This window comes from Macrobrachium rosenbergii, chromosome 37 (assembly GCF_040412425.1).
Source record: "Macrobrachium rosenbergii isolate ZJJX-2024 chromosome 37, ASM4041242v1, whole genome shotgun sequence".
Taxonomy (NCBI): domain Eukaryota; kingdom Metazoa; phylum Arthropoda; class Malacostraca; order Decapoda; family Palaemonidae; genus Macrobrachium; species Macrobrachium rosenbergii.
This window is the reverse complement of record NC_089777.1, coordinates 34143173-34164104: the sequence shown is the minus strand read 5'-3', so window position 1 is coordinate 34164104 and position 20932 is coordinate 34143173. Positions and strand designations below refer to the sequence as shown.

At 35.7% G+C, this 20932-nt stretch overlaps 1 protein-coding gene across 1 annotated transcript in view; it reads left to right on the top strand.

Annotated features, from left to right (window-relative positions):
* The first annotated feature begins 609 nt into the window (after nucleotides 1-609).
* The window catches only part of LOC136825473 (uncharacterized), a 49412-nt gene continuing 29089 nt past the window's right edge, over nucleotides 610-20932 (top strand). Inside the window, exons 1-2 of the mRNA XM_067081973.1 lie at nucleotides 610-906; nucleotides 19000-19082. Coding sequence (XP_066938074.1) covers nucleotides 821-906; nucleotides 19000-19082 — 169 coding nt within the window. The 5' untranslated portion in view covers nucleotides 610-820. The remainder of the gene's footprint in view (nucleotides 907-18999; nucleotides 19083-20932) is intronic.

Sequence of the window (20932 nt, the reverse complement as noted above, 5' to 3'; positions counted from 1 at the left end):
TATCGGTTATTTAATGTCGAATAAATTGTATAACTGTTTTTTTAAACAAGCTGGATACTCAAAGGTTAGTGTTTAAAGTATATATTTTATACGTTTACAATATCTGTATCATATATCCACATACATGCACGTTAAATATTTCATATATATATATATATATATATATATATATATATATATATATATATATATATATATATATATATATATATATATATATATATATTTATATTTATAAATATACATATATATAAATACAATATATATATATTAACAAGAAAAACACCTACAATAAAAACTGTTTTCTCTGTATCCCTAACAACAGCTTTTTTTCGCAAGTGCTCTCGAAGTAGCTATTGCTAAATAGATGGTCTGACGTCATTCCAGCAGAGCCATTCACATGCTTTCTTATGACTAATTTTTTCTTTCTCCTTTTTTCTCTTCCGCTAGCACCTGCTTCATCCCTCACGCCACCTTTTCCTGGTTTTTTACGATTATTCTCATCGTAGAGATCAAACCTGATTATCTCCTTACATTATGTGGGTTCTGAATACTTGTAAGTCTAATCACTCAATCATTTGTCTTACGCGGCTTTAAGCTCGTATTATCATATCAGTCTTGGCGGCTTCCTATCCATAACTGTCCGTTCGTGCTAATGTATTTGCTCCGGTGCAAGAAGTGTTTTGTGTTCTTTTGATTCACTAGATATCCGCTTCTTGCTTCCCCCTTCCTGCTGATCGTGGCGCTGTCTCTCTGGGCGGGGCGGGGTTGGTATCTATGCCTTGGGGGAGGGGGGTGGGGACGGGAATAACCGTTGGACATGCGTGCGAAGAAGAGCAACAAGGCAGTTACCGTGTCACCACCCTTTGGAAAGCACCCCTGGCCTCTGGAATTCACCACGCTAAGGTCAGTAAAGGAATGGACCAATACCATATTAAATTTATCTGTTTATTTATATATCTATTTATTCGCTCCTAGTCACCGTATAGTTATTAGTCGAGCCTTTAGCCTGAGTTGTTACTGTTTTAGCCAATAGGATTAGGCTTAATTTTTCAGAATTTGAGACTGCCAAAATTGGACCAGACTTAATTTTTCAGAATTTGAGACTGCCAAAATTGGACCAGACTTAATTTTTCAGAATTTGGGACTACCAAAGTTGGCAAATTTCAGATTCTAGTTTTTAGCATTTCGAAAAGCCGATGTGTTTAGGTAACATCTTCACATGGCAACTTTTCAGTGTTGTAGCTTAGTCATACATACCAGAGATTTTTATTTTTATTTACTGCACGAGTATTAAAGGAACAAACTACAAGTGTTATGAAATTATATTAAACTGCCTATATAATGCCATAAACAAAATATACGAAAGGGCGTGAAAAATTTTTTGAGGTGAACGATGTAACAATATACTTCAAAATAACAGGGAGATTTATTTCCTCAGTTCCATGAGACACCAATGTTATCGTTACTTTTGCCTTTTTAGAATTAGATTTTATATATTTCACGCACTCATTCATTTCACTTAGACAATGCAAAATTATCGTGAAAACTGAAGCATTTTCCACACTAGTAATTATGATTTTGACAGACAGTCGTTTGTCAATGTGATTGCAAACGAGATGGCAGACATTATGGCGCAAACATCATGTAACATGTTTAACGACGCCTGCGCTGGAATTTTTATTGCACATGTTTGCTGCATTCGTGATCGTATTTTCTGGAGTCACGCGTTGCAAGAGAAGACTTTTCTTCATAGGCGTAGCCTGAGGGTTAGGGGGATTGTATGAGGTGTGGGTTATAGTGTCCTATCCACACAAAAAACTACATTTTACTGAGCAATACAATATCATAATCATTCGATATAAAAATTATGTGAAGGTAAATTACGCTCCCATATCACTATTCAGACAAATCCTTGCTGCGACCATGATTTTCTTCGATAATGAAGTGGATTTTTCCATCTTAATTGAAAAAAGTGAATCGCAAAGATAACCTTTTCACGTCTTTATGGTGCTAAGAGTGATAAGAGTTTGTTTGACTTAAGTGTGATTTCATGCTATATTTTATTTATTGATTTTAGGTGATTTATTTTTTTATAAAATTACCTGCAAAAAAGTATATTTCCGAAGGGATTTATCGGGGTATTAATACTTTAAGGTCCCATAATCCTTTTCCCTGGAGATTCTAATATTCATAATCAACTATGTATGTGCCCATAGATTTGTATGTATTTAGTAACTTGTTATTTTCATCGGTAATTTACCAGATTTCCTTTCACTGATCATATTTAACTCATAGTCAGTCTGTTGCATGTAGACCTAGCACGCAAGGTAAAAACTTTTTAGGCTTATTTTATATAGGATTGTGCATATTCTCTATAATGAAGAAAATAAAGAAAATAACTGCCATAAACACACAAACACACACACACACACACACACACACACACACATACATACATATATATATATATATATATATATATATATATATATATATATATATATATATATATATATATGTGTGTGTGTGTGTGTGTGTGTGTGTGTGTGTGTTATTTTATTGCTATCTCTTGGTGGATGGGAGAAGTAAAGTCTTTTAAAGTCTTTTCAGCCTTACACATGTAATCCAGCTTGTCACAGGAATTACACATTAATCATTTTACTGCGTCATCTAGAAAATCGCTTCGTAGAATGCATTTCGCTTCTTCGCTGTAAACATTGTGAAAGCACCTAACTGTATTCCTCGGTTCCCGGCAGCATATTTCCCAAGTCTGGAAAAGTATAGGGATAGAGGAAAATTAGGACCAATCAGCGTTCAGAGTTCGCGTGAGGCAATGACGTCGTTATCTCAGCATTCATTCTTACAGTGTGTACGATAATTATCCGCTAGTAACGTATATAGTCACTATTGATAAATTATAATATATGTATACTATCCGATTTTTTTCATTCGAGTTATCATTAATTACTTCTATCGTCTAAATAGCTCTTCATTTCTAACAAAATTCAAGTTTAATTAATGATGAAAACCGAGGAAGTATAACACTTTTATATATTCGTATGATTCATTAAATTGCCCTTCTTGAAGATGATTCTGATTTGTAAATAAACAATTCATTCATACGGCCTAGAGCTGCTTATTTAAGAGCAGTCTATCGTTCCTTCTTTTAGAAATGAATGTCAAAGGAAAAAGCTATCAAATTTCGAGAAATTTAAGAATATGCATTCAAACCTGTGAAAGTAGCGACGTAATTGAATTAAGGACGAATGTAACAACAAAAGAACATGATCAAGGAATGGCTGGAAGAGTATGCAAATTTCTTTTAATGCCTTTTCCCCTTATCCTTATCAAGTTACAAGATGGGTCTACCCATAGATAAAGAGGGGAGAGATTGGACAGACATGATAGAGACTTTCATTCATGAAAATCTTTATAACTGTTGAAACAACCTCAAGTAAACGTGTGTTAGTATTAGTCAACTTGCAGTGAAGTACACCCCTGCATTTCGAGCTAATAAAATAAAATAATGAATGTTGTAATAAGCTCTTTATTAAAGCCTATTTGACATTAAATTCATGTAGCCTAATAAATTAGCATGAAGGGTTACTTTCAGTCCATATTACCACAGTTAAGAGTGACAATTTTCCCTACTACTAGTAGGCTACTAGTTCTACAATGTACATAGTATCATGAAGCCTAGCCCAGGGCCTGCTGCAGTTGTACTGTACGTGTTAATGAAGTATTATAATGTTATTTACAAAGTCATCAATAAGTTCTCAAGCCTCCTTGTATGCAGTGGACTCGGTTGAATTTGATCTGCCATGACGCTTGAAGGTAGTAGGCTGTTCTTCAATTTTACCATTATCATTTTTGCCCTATACTTCAAAGTTATAATACAGCATTATAGCTTTACTGACTAGCTAGACTACAAATAAACTTTACCAACTAGCCAGTCTACCAGGGTTTATCATCAAATAACACAAAGGGTAGTCTACCATCGCCTAACCTTAGGCGATGACTAATTTGGAACAACTTCAGGAATGCCCATTTTTCTATCTGTCCCCCTCCACAGACTATGAAATGCAGCTCAAGTCTTGGCTAGCTATGAAAGCCTAAGTTATTCTTACAGGCTAGCCTAACTTAGACTCTACAATGAAAATAAATATGTTGAATTACAGGTCAGTATGATTTTGACATTGTCTGCAGACTGCAGCACCTAGTAATTATTAGTAAATTAATATTTTGCCATGTTATTTCTCTACAATATTCATGTGCCTTTCTATTAGATTCTGTATTAACTTTTGTTTTATTTTTCAATAACACTTACTGGAGCCCCTCGATTCATAGTAGAAGCTTTTTCAGAATTATTTTATTTTTATTTTTCTTTCTTGGAAAAAATACTTTTATACACACTATTGTTTTAAGAATTACGATTATATAGAAAAAGATAAAGTATGAAAATCCATAGTTTTTAAACATTTCAAGTATATTTTTCTTGATAACGAGAAATATAATTGTTTCTTGAGCAAAAGACTAAATATTACTGTCCATAAAAATATTTTTTTTCTTGGAAAGAAAAATAAAAATCAAATAATTCTGAAAAGGCTTCTATTATGAATAGAGGGGCTCAAGTAAAAGATTTATTGAAAAATAAAATAAAGTTAATATAGAATCTAATAGAAAGGTACATAAATATTGTAGAGAAATATGGCAAAATATTCATTTACTAATAATTACTATGTGCTGCAGTCTGCAGACAATGTCAAAATCATACTGACCTGGAATTCAACATATTTATTTAAATTGTAGATTCTATTGTAAGTTAGGCTAGCCTGTAAGAATAACTTAGGCTTTCATAGCTAGCCAAGACTTGAGGTGTATTTCATAGTCTGTGGAGGGGGACAGACATAAAAATGGGCATTCCTGAAGGTTATTCCAAATTAGACATCCTTTTCTAAGCTAAGGTTAGGTTATGGTAGGCTACCTTTTATTTGATGATAAACCCTGGTAGACTGGTTAGTTGGTAAAGTTTATTTGTAGTCTAGCTAGTCAGTAAAGCTATAATGCTGTATTATAACTTTGAAGTATAGGGCAAAAATGATAATGGTAAAATTGAAGAACAGCCTACTACCTTCAAGCGTCATGGCAGATCAAATTCAACCGAGTCCACTGCATACAAGGAGGCTTGAGAACTTATTGATGACTTTGTAAATAACATTATAATACTTCATTAACACGTACAGTACAACTGCAGCAGGCCCTGGGCTAGGCTTCATGATACTATGTACATTGTAGAACTAGTAGCCTACTAGTAGTAGGGAAAATTGTCACTCTTAACTGTGGTAATATGGACTGAAAGTAACCCTTCATGCTAATTTATTAGGCTACATGAATTTAATGTCAAATAGGCTTTAATAAAGAGCTTATTACAACATTCATTATTTTATTTTATTAGCTCGAAATGCAGGCGTGTACTTCACTGCAAGTTGACTAATACTAACACACGTTTACTTGAGGTTGTTTCAACAGTTATAAAGATTTTCATGAATGAAAGTCTCTATCGTGTCGGTCCAATCTTTCCCCTCTTTATCTATGGGTAGACCCATCTTGTAACTTGATAAGGATAAGGGGAAAAGGCATTAAAAGAAATTTGCATACTCTTCCAGCCATTCCTTGATCATGTTCTTTGTTGTTACATTCGTCCTTAATTCAATTACGTCGCTACTTTCACAGGTTTGAATGCATATTCTTAAATTTCTCGAAATTTGATAGCTTTTCCTTGACATTCATTTCTAAAAGAGAGGAACGATAGACTGCTCTTAAATAAGCAGCTCTAGGCCGTATGAATGAATTGTGTATTTACAAATCAGAATCATCTTCAAGAAGGGCAGTTTAATGAATCATACGAATATATAAAAGTGTTATACTTCCTCGGTTTTCATCATTAATTAAACTTGAATTTTGTTAGAAATGAAGAGCTATTTAGACGATAAAAGTAATTAATGACAAGTCGAATGAAAAAAAAAACGGATAGTATACATATATTATAATTTATCAATAGTGACTGCATACGTTACTAGCGGATAATTATCGTACACACTGTAAGAATGAATGCTGAGATAACGACGTCATTGCCTCAAGCGAACTCTGAACGCTGATTGGTCCTAATTTTCCCCTATCCCTATACTCTTCCAGACTTGGGAAATATGCTTCCCGGCACGATGATTTTCCTTGTAAGGCCAAACTTTGGAAATCTGACTTATAACCTTTTCCCCTTGGAGGGGTTAATCGCTTTATTCTTGGTTAAGCTCCTTACCGAATTGAATTGAATTGAACTGAATATAGAATTTAGGCCAAAGGCCAAGCACTGGGACTCATGAGGTCATTCAGCGCTGAAACGGAAATTGACAGTGAAAAATGTAAGGAGGAAAACCTCGCAGTTATACTATGAATCGGTTGCTAGGAGAGGGTACTACAGATGACACAGAGGTTTGAATTAGTTTGTTTAAACACCTGGTTTGGGAGGGTAGATCGTCATTTAGTAACACATGAGAGTGGTGGAATACAGAGCCAGATAAATTACATTATGGTTGAGAGGGAAGGCAGAAGCAGGGTAGTAAATTTTACGGTAGTCACTGGGGAAGCACTTGTAAAGCATAATAGGTTGCTAGTGATGGATATTAAGGTGAAAAGTAGAAAACCCAAGAAGAGATTGATGAGGTCAGGAATTAAAATGTGGTATCTTATGGGAGAACAGTGCGAGTATTATAGGAGGTACGTAACAGCAAGCCATCAATTAGGAATGAATTTAAGATACGAGGGAGTTGGTAGAGCAGAAAATATCTGGAGTGACATGAAAATAGCATGTGTGAAAGGTCCAGAGAAAGCAGTTGGGCGAACAAGTGGCTATGGACTGTCAAAAGGGGATGAAAAGTGACGGTGGAACAGAGAGGTGCAGGCTCCAGTTAGGCGGGAGTCTAGGGCTTTCAAGTATTGGAAGGCGAGACGTGCACAGTGCCGAGGGAAACTAAGAGGACATTGGGCATAGCTTTTGGAAGAGCCACTGGAGATATGGATAGAAAGGAAGATGAAAAGGATATTTTCAAAATACCAAATTCAAGGAAAAAGCAAAAACAAGATCTTGGTCAGGCAGGTGTCAAAGATAGAGAAGGAAATGTCTTGTGTAGTGATGATGTCATAAAACGGAGATGGGCTGATTATAATATGCATCTTGTAAACACAGAATGAAAGAGGGATTCAGGGGAGGGCGGAAGGACTGGTTTGGAGAGGCAATTAATAGAGGTTGAGAGGGCTGTAGAGTAAAACGAAGAATGGCAAAGCTCCAGATCCATTTGAAGTGCAAATTGCAATGTTGAAGGTACTTGGTGTACAGGAGAAGAATGATACTTTAACTGTTAAGGGTAATCTCGGAAGACCGAGTAGTGCCAGATGTCTGGGAAGGAAGTCTGACTGTAAATGTGTTTCAACGAGAGGGAGGTATTTGTTGTGAGATTACGAGCAATTGTGTAGATTGGTGAAAAGCAGCACGGTTTCATTAGAGGAAAGATACAGTTGATACTATGTATATAATAAGACAGGTACAGGAAAAGAGGCTGGAAGGTAATCGAGCGTTCCACTGAATTTATAGACCTGGAAGGCATCTGGTAGCATAACAAAGGGGGTAGTGTTTTGGCGTTTAAGGGAGAGGAAATTGCAAGAAAATTTGGTTAGGTTGGTTGAAATGATGTATAGAAGAACATGGACGGCAGTAATAACTGACTGGCAAACAGAAATGTCTGAAGTTGATTTACATTGAGGATCGGTAACTAGCCCATTTCTGTTTGTACTGATTACGGATGTATTGACTGAAGGGCTTAGTAATGAAAATATTTATATATGCAGATGATCTGGTGATTATGACAGAGCCTGAAGAAGCATTGAAAAGAAGGGTAAGAGAGTGAAAAGTTAAGTATACCTTAGTTTAACCAGACCACTGAGCTAAGTAACAGCTCTCCTAGGGCTGGCTCGAAGGATTAGATTTATTTTTCGTGGCTAAGAACCACCTGGTTACCTAGCAACGGGACCTGCAGCTTATTGTGGAATCCGAACCACATGTCGAGAAGTGAATTTCTATCACCAGACATAAATTTCTCTAATTCTTCATTGGCCGGACGGAGAGTCGAACGCTGGGCCAACAGCGTGCTAGCCAAGAGCTCTACCCACCCTGCCAATGAAGAACTGGGTAAGAGAGTGGCAGGAATCTCTTGAATGGGGTGGCATGAAGGAACCTTAGGGGTAGAATGTCGATAAGGAGGCAAAGGGTTAGATTGCGTGCTAAAGTGAGGGAGAATCTGGAGAAGGTTTTAGTGGAGGGAGATGCTTTTGATAGAAATATTTGGAGAAGACTCATTAAGGCAACCGACCCCCCAGCGTAGGGATAGCGGTGGGAATGAAGAAGAAGAGTAGTGAATCCCGGGGCTCTGTTACCGTAGAGTTAGCAATACAGACTGAACTCTCCTCAAATTATGGTTGATACGAGTATTTAGTGGCCTTTTTATTGATGAGTTGTGAACTGTTTGAAAAAATCATAGCAAACATGAATGATTTAGATTCTATTTATAAATATTTTTGATATACTGTTAGTCGGAACTTACGCTACATTCAGTATGTGAATTGAATTCTCATTAAATGTTACATTCATCAATCTGAATATTAGTGCTCATCTTTGTTGTAATTTTGACGTATCAAAATTTAATGCATCTAAATTTTCGCACATGTTTATACTACCCAGTGGTATGGTGTGTTAAACACTAACCTTGCTCCTCATACAGTGTGGGTTCCAAGGCCACCCAGAAGAGTATTTTTTATGAATTTCCGTTCGGTTTTAAATAATTTCGGTAGCAAACGCACCCTCAAAAATTAAGATGATATTGTGGTTTTTCCTCTACACTAGATTGGTGACTGTGACAATAGACCGTTAATCCCTAACCCGTTTTTGATTGTGTAGAAATTTACTAGATTTGCAACCATCATCACCGTTTCATTCAAGTGTTGTTTCTGTTCATTTAAGAGGATGACGAGAATGATCTGAGACTTCTCTCTCCCTCTCTCTCTCTCTCTACATACATACATACACTCATTCAAATATATATATATATATATATATATATATATATATATATATATATATATATATATATATATATATATATATATATATATATACACACACATGTATACACCTCTTGATGGCTCAGTGGTTTGACCGTCGACTGGAGTCGTTGGAAGGTATTGTGTCGAGGGATCGAGACCCGGCGGTACCTATCCATTTATCACTTATAATTCCCTTCGGTGATATATATATATATATTATATATGTATATATATATATATATATATATATATATATATATATATATATATATATATATATATATACACATGTATACACCTCTCTTGATGGCTCAGTGGTTTTGACCGTCGACTGGAGTCGTTGGAAGGTATTGTGTCGAGGGATCGAGACCCGGCGGTACCTATCCATTTATCACTTATAATTCTTCGGTGATATATATATATATTATATATGTATATATATATATATATATATATATATATATATATATATATATATATATATATATATGCACACCGTGTAATTATGCACACAGTACTTGCTTAGATATATTAAAGATGTACAATGATGAATATATTAATACGTACATGCATATCTGCATTCTCTTTAAGATCAATCCTACTTACGCAAGTAAATAGACGTGTGTTTTTGTATTGTGCATTCTTCTCAAATATGTTTTCTTATTATTATTAATCTATATATATATATATATATATGTGTGTGTGTGTATATATACATTATATATACAAATATATAATAGAAATTCGATATCTGAATGTGCCATGTTTGACACAGAATTTATTTTCTGTGTGCTTTAGAAAAATTTTTTTTAGTAATATTTAAGAGGCAAAGCTTTAATTAGTTGATACGTACTTCATACAATATTCGATTTATCCCTCTTTATATGTTGCTGTTAATGTTTTTAATCAGTTTGATCACTGCGCCCGCTGGTGGCGTTGAATCATTGCGTCTTAGTGTGTACATTTGATTTCTTTAATCATCAGGTTTTTATTGGCTTATCCACTTGAGTGCCCTAACCGCAAAATGTAAGGATACATGCACACACACACACACACACACACACACACATATATATATATATATATATATATATATATATATATATATATATATATATATATATATATATAAGGTATGAGTATATAAATAGTATAAACACATATATATATATATATATATATATATATATATATATATATATATATATATATATATATATATATATATATATATATATATAAGATATAAGGCTGTACTGTACCTGCTACAGTAATTTCGTACCCACTGCTACGCGAAATTAAAAGACAAACTTTTGAAAGATCATTTTATGCTCAGGTGTGCGTGAAGTGCTATTCCGAATGTTCATTGTGTGTTCTTTTTTTATACAGGGGTCGCCGATCGACTTAGATCGTTTACGATAAGTTATTAATTCTCTTGTCAGCTATTCCACGATTCGGTAAAGGTCGCTTTTTTGTGTTTGTGTTTTATTTTATTTTATTTTTTTTTTTTTGCGTGTCAGCTAAGTATAAGAAACGTGGCCGCAAGAGACTATCTGCTCTGACTTCTGAGTTATCAAGTTGCGCGACAGAAGTCATAATGAGTATTCTGCTTTATGGTAAGCTGTTGGTGCATTGGCTGAATTCGTTGCTGATTTGAGATTGAATTTTCTATTGCAGTTTTTTTTTTATAATTTCCGTGGAGTGCATTCCTGATAAGTGGAACTCTATACGTCTGTGTCACTTTTAATTGTTTTTTCATTAACTTTCTCATAGACATTTGAAAATGGTTGATTGCTCTGACTATGCTGCGAAGATGAAAAGGTATTATTTCTGATAACTCTTTGAATTTGCATTATTAGGTGGCACCAAAATGTAGAAAAATCAGGTTTGTGCCGCTGGACTAATACGAGTCTGTCTTTTAGCTTTCATTCAAGCGACTGCTTTGTAATGCTGTAAGTCAACAGTTTATTTGCATATCTTCCTCTCCCTCAGTCCAGTAAACTCTCTCTCCCTACTCTTTTTAGACTAAAAGAATATCCCTTTCTCCATTTTGATCGCCAAGAAGCCGTGTCCTGAACTAGAGCCTTTAGAAAGTTTTGATGTAAACAGAGAGAAAGTTCTCTCTGAAAGATCATGGGTGGTAGTTGAATCTTGCTTTTTCAGAGCCATGTTTCCATATACATACCTGAGATTCAAACATACTCTACATACTTGATTTTCATACATAGTTGACGAAACCGATGTGCTCTGTCTTCGTACTCCGTACCTCTTTCATTTATGATTCGAACTCTCGACCCTTTTTTACTAGATAAATATTTTTATATATATATTTCTTTCGTTAAGCGATTGCATCTAGTATTAAGCGTATACGCTGGTCGGTAAGAGATTTGCTGTCGTAGTTTCTTCGTTAAAGAAAGTCGCATCATTATCATACCTCCCTCGTGGAACGCACAAGGTCATTGCCACCATCTTTGGTGCCATCTTTCCTTTGAGACACGTAACACTAGGCCGAAAGGAAATTAGTGTCGCTTCTTTTTCGGTCTTACCTTACTTCTGAATATGTGTCCATTTACGTTTCTGACTACTGCTAATTACGTGGAACAAAGTGTCTTAATACTTTCGGATCCACCCTTTTCATTTTAGGCTCGTGGTCACATTTTCGCAGTGGTATCCGTTAAACATCTTTCCGAATATCACAGATCATATACAGATACATACATACATACACATATATATCTATATATATACACACACATATATACTGTATATACATATATATATATACATACACATATACATATAAATATAATAAAATCCACGTAAGAAGGCGAGTGGAAACCGGGACTTTGAACAAGTGCTTTCATAGTTTATTCTACATTTTCAAGTTCACACTGAATACAGAGTGAACTTCGAAAATGTAGAATAAACTATGAAAGCACTTGTTCAAAGTCCCGGTTTTCACTCACCTTCTGACGTGGATTTTATGATATTCTCAAGCACGCGTTCATTCGTGCTACACTGACATATAAATATATATATATATATATATATATATATATATATATATATATATATATATATATATATATATATATATATATATATATGTGTGTGTGTACATATAATATATATATATATACACACACACATATACATATATATATATATATATATATATATATATATATATATATATATATATATATATATGTATATATATACACGTCGTTTAATATCGAGTTCACTAAACACTGGGAATATCTTGAACCTAAGGGGAAAGGGTAATTGCTATGGATAAGTCAATCTGCCTCAGCTAGGATTCTAACTTGGACTTTTGGTTTAGATGCAACGACAAACAGTCGACTGTGATTACTCAAGTATCAAGAGATCAATGGCCTGGTTCGAATCCTGACAGGGAAGATACACTTATCATTTATAATTCCTTTTGGGTACGTTATTCCCAAGGCATAGCGAATTCAGTACTGAAAGATGTTTTTGGTCTAATTCTCGTGAATATAAAAGTCATGCGTGTTTACGTGAGGAAAACCCACTTTTACATACACACTCGCATGTATACAGTATATATATATATATATATATATATATATATATATATATATATATATATATATATATATATATATATATATATATATATTATATGCAGATGCGTATAAATAAAGGCAAATGCCACGAAGGAAAGAGAAACGGCCGAGTGGTGCAAGGCCTTTCGACTTATTGTCCTTTACTTAGTAGTCTGCTAAGTAAAGGACAGTAAGTCGGAAGGCCTAGCACCACTCAGTCGTTTCACTTTCCTTCGTGGCATTGCCTTTATTTATATATTCATCACGTTCCAAATTTTCGTGATTCAGTTATACACAGATGCATATTTAATCATGGACATTGTCAAGACGAGTCTGTGCTTTTGAAGTATAAAACTGTGAAAAGTAAAGCATCAGCACATTCTGCTAGCAATAAACAGGAGTTCCCTGTTGTTTTTTATTAGTATACCAAAGAAGAACGTAAGGGCGATTTTGACTAAGAACCTTAACCCAAAATGACTTCTTTCGACCACCGCCTGTTATCGTGATCCCCTGGCTGGTCTAATCGCGTGTTAACGCTCGACTTCTCTCTCTATGTTTTTCTTTCCCTTTTTGGTGGTTCCTTTTTTGTTCCTCTGGTCGCAGTGAACAAATAATTTGTGTTTGATAAGAGCCCCCTGCCGCTTACTAGTATTTGTCGCGCTAAAAGATTCTGTTATTGCTTCGAACGCCATTTCCGTTCATACTGGTCTATTAGGAAGCTTTCGACTGTCGCAGATCGATTTCTGATTGGCCCTTTTCGTGTATACGAACCACAGGTACGCTGGAACCTAAAGGTTGTTATTGTTCCTCTCTGTTTTGCCATAAATCCAAGAAGTACTAGGCATGGTGCTCATTCGGCCCGAATATAGTCTATGACTCAAAGGGAGTAAAGGATGTGTTGCAGCGGTGAGTTATGGCGCTTAAAGCTTATTCGTTCCAGGAATAGATTGATTTGTTGTTGTTTCAGAATAAACGCCAACGTACGTTCCTGATGGAATTACTAAATGATTTATTTTTATTTATTAGCAAGTTTTATTCCAACTAGACCCCTTTTTCTTCCGATGGGAACTGGCTTCAGAAGATGTTAACCTTTTCCCAGCAATTTTATTTTATTTTTTTATTTTTTTGCTGTGGTGAAGTCATTACTCACTTGCCCTCCTCCTTAGTGTTGCGACTTACCACAGTCGACTGACCACAAGGTACACAATTTAGTGATTGAGTCCACACAGGTGCGTTGGATATTTCAGGAAGCAAGTAGTTTCTGTCTCCTGGGATCGACTTTCAATCGCTCGTTGATGAGACGAGGAAAGTAACCCCTGAGCCACTAGGGCCAAGAGAGATATAAATTTATATTGAATTCATTATCTCTAGTCAGAAATGTTTATATTATGTATTCACATACATACATGTTTATATTTATATACATGTATATTTATACATACATGTATATATGTATATATATATATATATATATATATATATATATATATATATATATATATATATATATATATATATAATGCCCTGACTGCCACTGAAAGACCGGAGTTCGGTCCTGTCGTGAGTCAGAAATTTATTTCTGTGAAGCACGTTTCCATGTGTTCATTTCCACCACACACACACACACACATATATGTGTATGTATATGTAAACACACACGCATATATATACCTGTATATATATATATATATATATATATATATATATATATATATATATATATACTGTTCTGCTTTGGATATATAAACCAACAACAAACATCTGTACGCACGTGAACTGAAAAAAAAAAAGCAAACATCACTCACGTTTTTTTGCATCTGAAATAAACACGCACATACAAACCGATGCAAACCAAAAGAAACAGGATAAGCTAAACGTGAGCGAATCCATAATGGAGTGATCAGTTTGGGCGGAAGAAGTCGAGTTGGAACCTTTCTGTTCGTCTTGAATGATTGGATTGCCATGGCGATGGATGCGTCAACAAATCGGCTTATCCGTATTTGTTCCCTTCATTTGTCATACGTTCCTCTTTATGGGTTGAAATGGCCGGTCATTAATTCGGCGTGATTGCTTTGCTTGCCAAACAAATTAGTAATTTGGTTTTATTTCTCTGCTTTTTTATTTTCTATAGAAGAAAACTATCGTGCCAGTTTTGCCTGTCCGCCCCCACTTTATTCTGACCGCACTTTTTTGTCCGCAGTTTTTCTGTCCTCCCTCAGATCTTAAAAACTGCTGAGGCTAGAGGACCGCAAATTGGTATGTTGATCATGCACCCTCCAATCATCAAACATACCAAATCGCAGCCCTCTAGCCTCAGTAGTTTTTATTTTATTCAAGTCTAAAGCTAGCCATAATCGTGCTTCTGGCAACGATATAAGATAAGCCACCACAAGGGTTAAAGTTTCATGGGCCGCAGCTCATACAGCATTATACTGAGACCACCTAAAGATATATCTGCTTTCGGTGGCCTTGATTATACGCTGTAGCGGTTGTACAGAAAACTCGATTGCGCCGAAGAAACTTCGGCGCATTTTTTACCTGTTAAACTCTAACTCACTTTATCGCCCTTTTTGTACCCTGAGTGCCATAGGTTTTCTTCTTCCGAAGGCGATTGTGACTAATTAAATCAGTCTGAGTGTGCTTGAGTTCACCTGTTCGCGTGTACCTTCATGTGCCTGATTTAGAAGAAGGATCTTTCTATAGTATACTTTGTAGAAATCGGCAATCCTTGTCGTACACAAATTGACTTTTTTTCCTAGTACTACTAAGCTTTGCAACCCATTCCTGCTTCCTTTTCCCCTGTTTTTCTTCGGACCCGGGTTAGAAAAGGGCGCCAAGTTTTTCTCCTGTATGGCCTTGCTCTTATAAAGATATTTCGTATAATTAGCTTCCTTTACCTAACTTGTCTTCCTCTCCTTCGTTCCGTGTATATGTCTTCCTCTTCTTCGTTCCGTGTATATATGTCCCAAAACCGATTTCTTTTCCTCCTCGACAGTACGGCCTCTGACTACTACCTGAATATGTTAAATATCTCTTTTAGAAGTGAAGTGACATTGGTCAACATTCTCAATTTTTTTAGAGTGCACATATTATTCTGTGTGTGTGTGTGTGTGTAAAGAGAGAGAAATAACGAAGCTTCTGGCATACATTCTGTGTTTACTTGTTTGAGAAGTCTTGACTTTGCACTTTATTTATACTGAGTTTTACTTTCCTAGTTTTATTCCAGTGCTTTTGTTTCGTCTCCCATCTAAGGAAAAACAGTATTCTTGCTCTCACATCATTGTTTGTGTACAGAAACTCTCTCTCTCTCTCTCTCTCTCTCTCTCTCTCTCTCTCTCTCTCTCTCTCTCTCTCTCTCTCGTAGTTCAGTACACTTCCGTGTTCATTACTAGTGTTAAAAACACAGTTCATCGTCACGTGACTTGAACTACCAAATAATAGAGTAGCTTTGGGCCCATTATTCTGGTCTGATTCATGTTTACTAACTGCGAGAAAATTACTCCTCTGCATCAAATGCTGAATGAAACTCTAGGGTGAATAAAGTTCAGGCGGCTCTTCTTTGTGCTATTTTATTTTAGGCAAATGAAAAATAGGCAGAATTAGAATGTTCGGGTCCTGCACATTGAATGAATAGTTACGATTTTTTTTTCATTTTTTTTTTATTTACTGCAATATTCACATCTACTCTTGATTTAGTGGTGGTAGTTTGCTTTCAGCTCAGCATTAGGTAATCATATCGTTATTTAGATATGCACACACTTGTATACATATATATATGTATATATTATATATATATATATATATATATATATATATATACTGTAAGTGTGTATATATATACACATATATGTATGTATGTGTATATATATACATATATATACACGTGTGTGTATGTATATCGGTTTTCTGTTTGAATAACACATTGCTACTGACAGTATAGGTATACGGTACAGACTTCCACTCAACCACTACGTCAAGCAACACCGGGTCTTAATCTTTTCTGGATACAATTGTTGCAACCGAGCATAGCACCGTTCCTTTCTTTCTTTCTTTCTTTCTTTCTCTCTTTATTCTTACATCACGCATCTCGTAATTACTGTTTATTGTAGCGAACCATTAGCGCAGTACTGCGTAGGTTTACCCTCCATTTCTTCAAATGCGATAATTGGGATTAAATGCGCAGTTTACCTGTATTAAATCCAAGATAAGACGATTACTAGCGACTTAAATGAGTTTTATTTCGTTTTCTAGCAAATGGAATGAACGGTAATAGTCTGATCGTACTAAGGGTTTATTTTGAAGGTCGTACGGATAGCACTAGCCATTTTACTTCAGGTTTTCGTGCGAAATAAGCCCAAATGGATTCATGGCCATTATTCATATGCTAAAGAGTCATAGGTATTAGTGAAAAACGGAGCTAAGACGCTATCTTAATATTTAAGGGTAAAAATGCGGTGAGTTCAACCACAGCAGCGAACAGTTGGCGGCAAAATTGAAGACGCTCATTTTAGTGTTCTTGTGACCAAGATCTGTAGCTCCTTTTGCGCGGGAAGAATAACTTATTTCATGCGTTCTCGGTTGACAATATAATGAAATCATTGAAATAGAAATTGGATTAACTTATACATTCCTTTGGTTTTATTGTATGACACTTTATAAGACAAAATTACTTCTCTCGTAGTTTTGCTGTAAAATGTACAGTACGTTTGCGGCCTACAACGATTCTTACTCGTGTGGCAACATGAGCTCCATTTGTTGCCCTTGGTGACAAAGCCCTAATTGCTGGTTTTGTATTACTCTCTCTCTCTCTCTCTCTCTCTCTTAGTCAGTCAGTAATATGTCTGATAATGTATTCATGTATTATTCTCATTTGCCTTAACGTTTCCTCACTATCATTGTGGATGGGATTAGGATATCAAATTAATTTTATAACACATCCTTTTGATTAGTTGAAATGTCCTTTACATTCGTATTCGAAAATCGGTCACAGTAAACAGAGGCTTTTAACTGTAATATTTTAGTCACAAAAGAGAAAAATATGGACTCTTTATCAAGAAGATTTTTGAATGAATACCTTGGAAGGAAAATATGAGTGATAATATCCGACAGAAAACGGTTTAGTACCACAATATAATCTTATCTTTGCCTGATCTGGTGTAACACCCTCATCAAGCCACCCCACCCATACGCTCCCCCACCCATGTCCTTCACCCTAGCCGTAGGTTAGGGTGGGGAAAGGAGGGTGTGTAAGGGAACCCAGGCTCTTTAAGCCTTACCCCCTTTTTTTGAACATAAGGACAACGCGAAGAAACTTTCCTACATGGGTCCGTACCCTCTGAACAAGACACGCCATTTTCCGTTCGAGATGCGATAAGGCATGCAATGTCACCTCTGTCAAGGTGATACACCAAAGTCAAGAACACATTCTCTCTCTCTCTCTCTCTCTCTCTCTCTCTCTCTCTCTCTCTCTCTCTATTAAAACGCATGTTCGGAAATGTTTTAATAAAAGTCAGTTCCTCGAAGCAACCTCTCTCACTACATTGTTTTTGTATAGATATATATAAAGTTTGTAGCAAGCTGTCACAGAATAGAATGCTTATTTGTAGGATACATTCACTGGTCTCATTATGATATATTCACACATTTATAAGGGTGGCACTTCTGGTCGATACCTTTCCGGTTTTTGCAAGTATATAGGGAACTGGGTTGCTAACTTTACGCTCTGTTGAAGGAACTTATGTGATGACGGCGTTTGGCTTTTCTTGGCGGTCACCAATCCAAGTACTGACCAAACCCAAATGACCGGTGATATAACAGATGTGTTACTACCACTGGCACATATATATATATATATATATATATATATATATATATATATATATATATATATATATATATATATATATATATGTATATAAAGAGGACTGAATTTATATAATTAATGGAAAATTATCAGTAAAACTGAATGTCAATTTAATAACAAATAGATAATTATGTGAATGAAAGTATGTTTGAATATACCCGTAATCAAAGGAAATCAATCCCAATACTGTAGAATGCCATGGCAAATAAACCATGGCGCAGCTCAGGTTCATCAACATTGGTTATATGGTAACTAAATGCAGCAACTGAAATCACCCAACAACCAGTGAGAAATTACGCCTAGTGGTTGCCATTTGATTTGGTTGCATGTAGTATTTTTCCACTTTGTAATTTTTGGTGATGACTTATATTTAATCTTATTTGTACTTCTTTCCAGCACCGAAGGGGAGCCGAGGGCAATGGTGGCTGTGGTGGTGGCAGGGGGACGACCACTTTGGTTTCTGCTACTGTTGGCCGTTGGTGAGGACATCCATTATGTATTCACGCTCTGCCAACATACGTGCATGCATAGTTAACAAGTACACATATACAAGTATACGTTCATTCATAAATGATTACTTAATTAATCATTACATAAGTGCATACGTAACTAATTAGACTAACGTATACATAATAAATTCATTGAAAGCCCACATGGGGACTATACATACATACATACATACATACATACATACATGCATGCACAATTAACTAATTAATGCTTAAAATGTTTCATATACACAATTTTATTCATAAATGCCTCATACATAGGTCTTGTATATACTTGATTTCCTTATTAAATACATTAAAGTAGCTTATTATTATTAGATACATACATACATACATACTTTTCTCGGAGGGTAGTGCCGTCAGTGCACCTCATGGGGTGCACTGTAGGCATTATTTAAGGTTCTTTGCAGCGTCCCTTCGGCCCGTAGCTGCAACCCCTTTCATTCCTTTCACTGGACCTCCGTTTATATTCTCTTTCTTCTATCTTACTTTCGACCCTCTCCTAATAATTGATTCATAGTGCAACTGCGAGGTTTTCCTCCTCTTACACCTTTCAAACCATTTTACTCTCAATTTCCGTTTCAGCACTGAATGACTTCATAGGTCCCAGCGCTTGGCCTTTGGCCTAAATTCTATTTCTATTCTATTCTACATCGTGCAAAAGCCTACAGCAAATGATTATCATTAAATTAATTTTAGTCGTAAAACATTTCATGGCACAAAAGCCAAAAGACGCCAAGCTACCTTTAATCCCGAACCATTCGTATCCACCTGCATAAAATTTTAATGCCGTTTCAGACCCCGGTTAAAAATCCTCTAACTCCCGGCACCTTTGAAGTTATAAAAACACTTGATGTATAACTTTACCAAGGAATTCGAAGAGCGAGTTATACGCAGACCCTCTTTGACCTCCGAGGTGTTGTGCTTCTGTTGAAATGCCACCGTATTACAGTGTTTTCCCAGCAGTGAACAATACAGGCTTTATGGAATTTCACTTTATATATAAAACTTTATGTTCGTCATCAGTCTATTGCTCTTCGTTGGGTGAGTCGGTAGAGCTGTGGATGGGACTCGCCAGGCCCGAGTTCGAGTCCCTGGCCGGCTGATGAGTTAGAGGAAAAAGAAATTAATTTCTCGCTATGATGTGGTTCGGATTCCACAATAAGCCGTAGGTCCCGTTGCTAAGTAACCAATTGGTTCTCAGCCACGTAAAATAAGTCTAATCCTTCGGGCCAGCCGTAGGAGAGCTGTTAATCAGCTCAGTGGTCTGGTAAAACTAAGGTACACTTAAGTTTTTTTGCGTATTTCCAGTTTGTATCCGTTCATCCAAAAAAATAAGATTTTTAAATTTCCTACTTCTGATTACAGCGGTTCCTTGGATCATATTGTTAAACAAGACACAGATGTTTTGTGGTACTTATTAATGCACCTTACAGTCTCTGCACAACAGTATATACTCGTACGTTTACTTTTTTTATTTCATACCGAATGCAAAAACGAGATAAAACTCAGAGTTCTCAGTTTGGTAATAGTAGGCAATACATGGTTTTCTTTTAGGCATTTTTTTTATTTTTATTTTTAGGAAATCCAGGCTTTTCCAGTCATCCAGTTCTGATATTGTGAGTCAGTGTCTTTGTTGATGTTGCCATTTCGTCATCATTTGTCATAATCATAGCGTACAAGTTTCATGTAACTCGGTATGTACAGTATCCTACATTAAAAATAAGAATGATAAACAGACTTAGTAAAATGTTAATTCGCTAATTAAAGAGCTTACATATGCTTAAAAAATCACAGTAGCCTACATGCACGTGACTTCA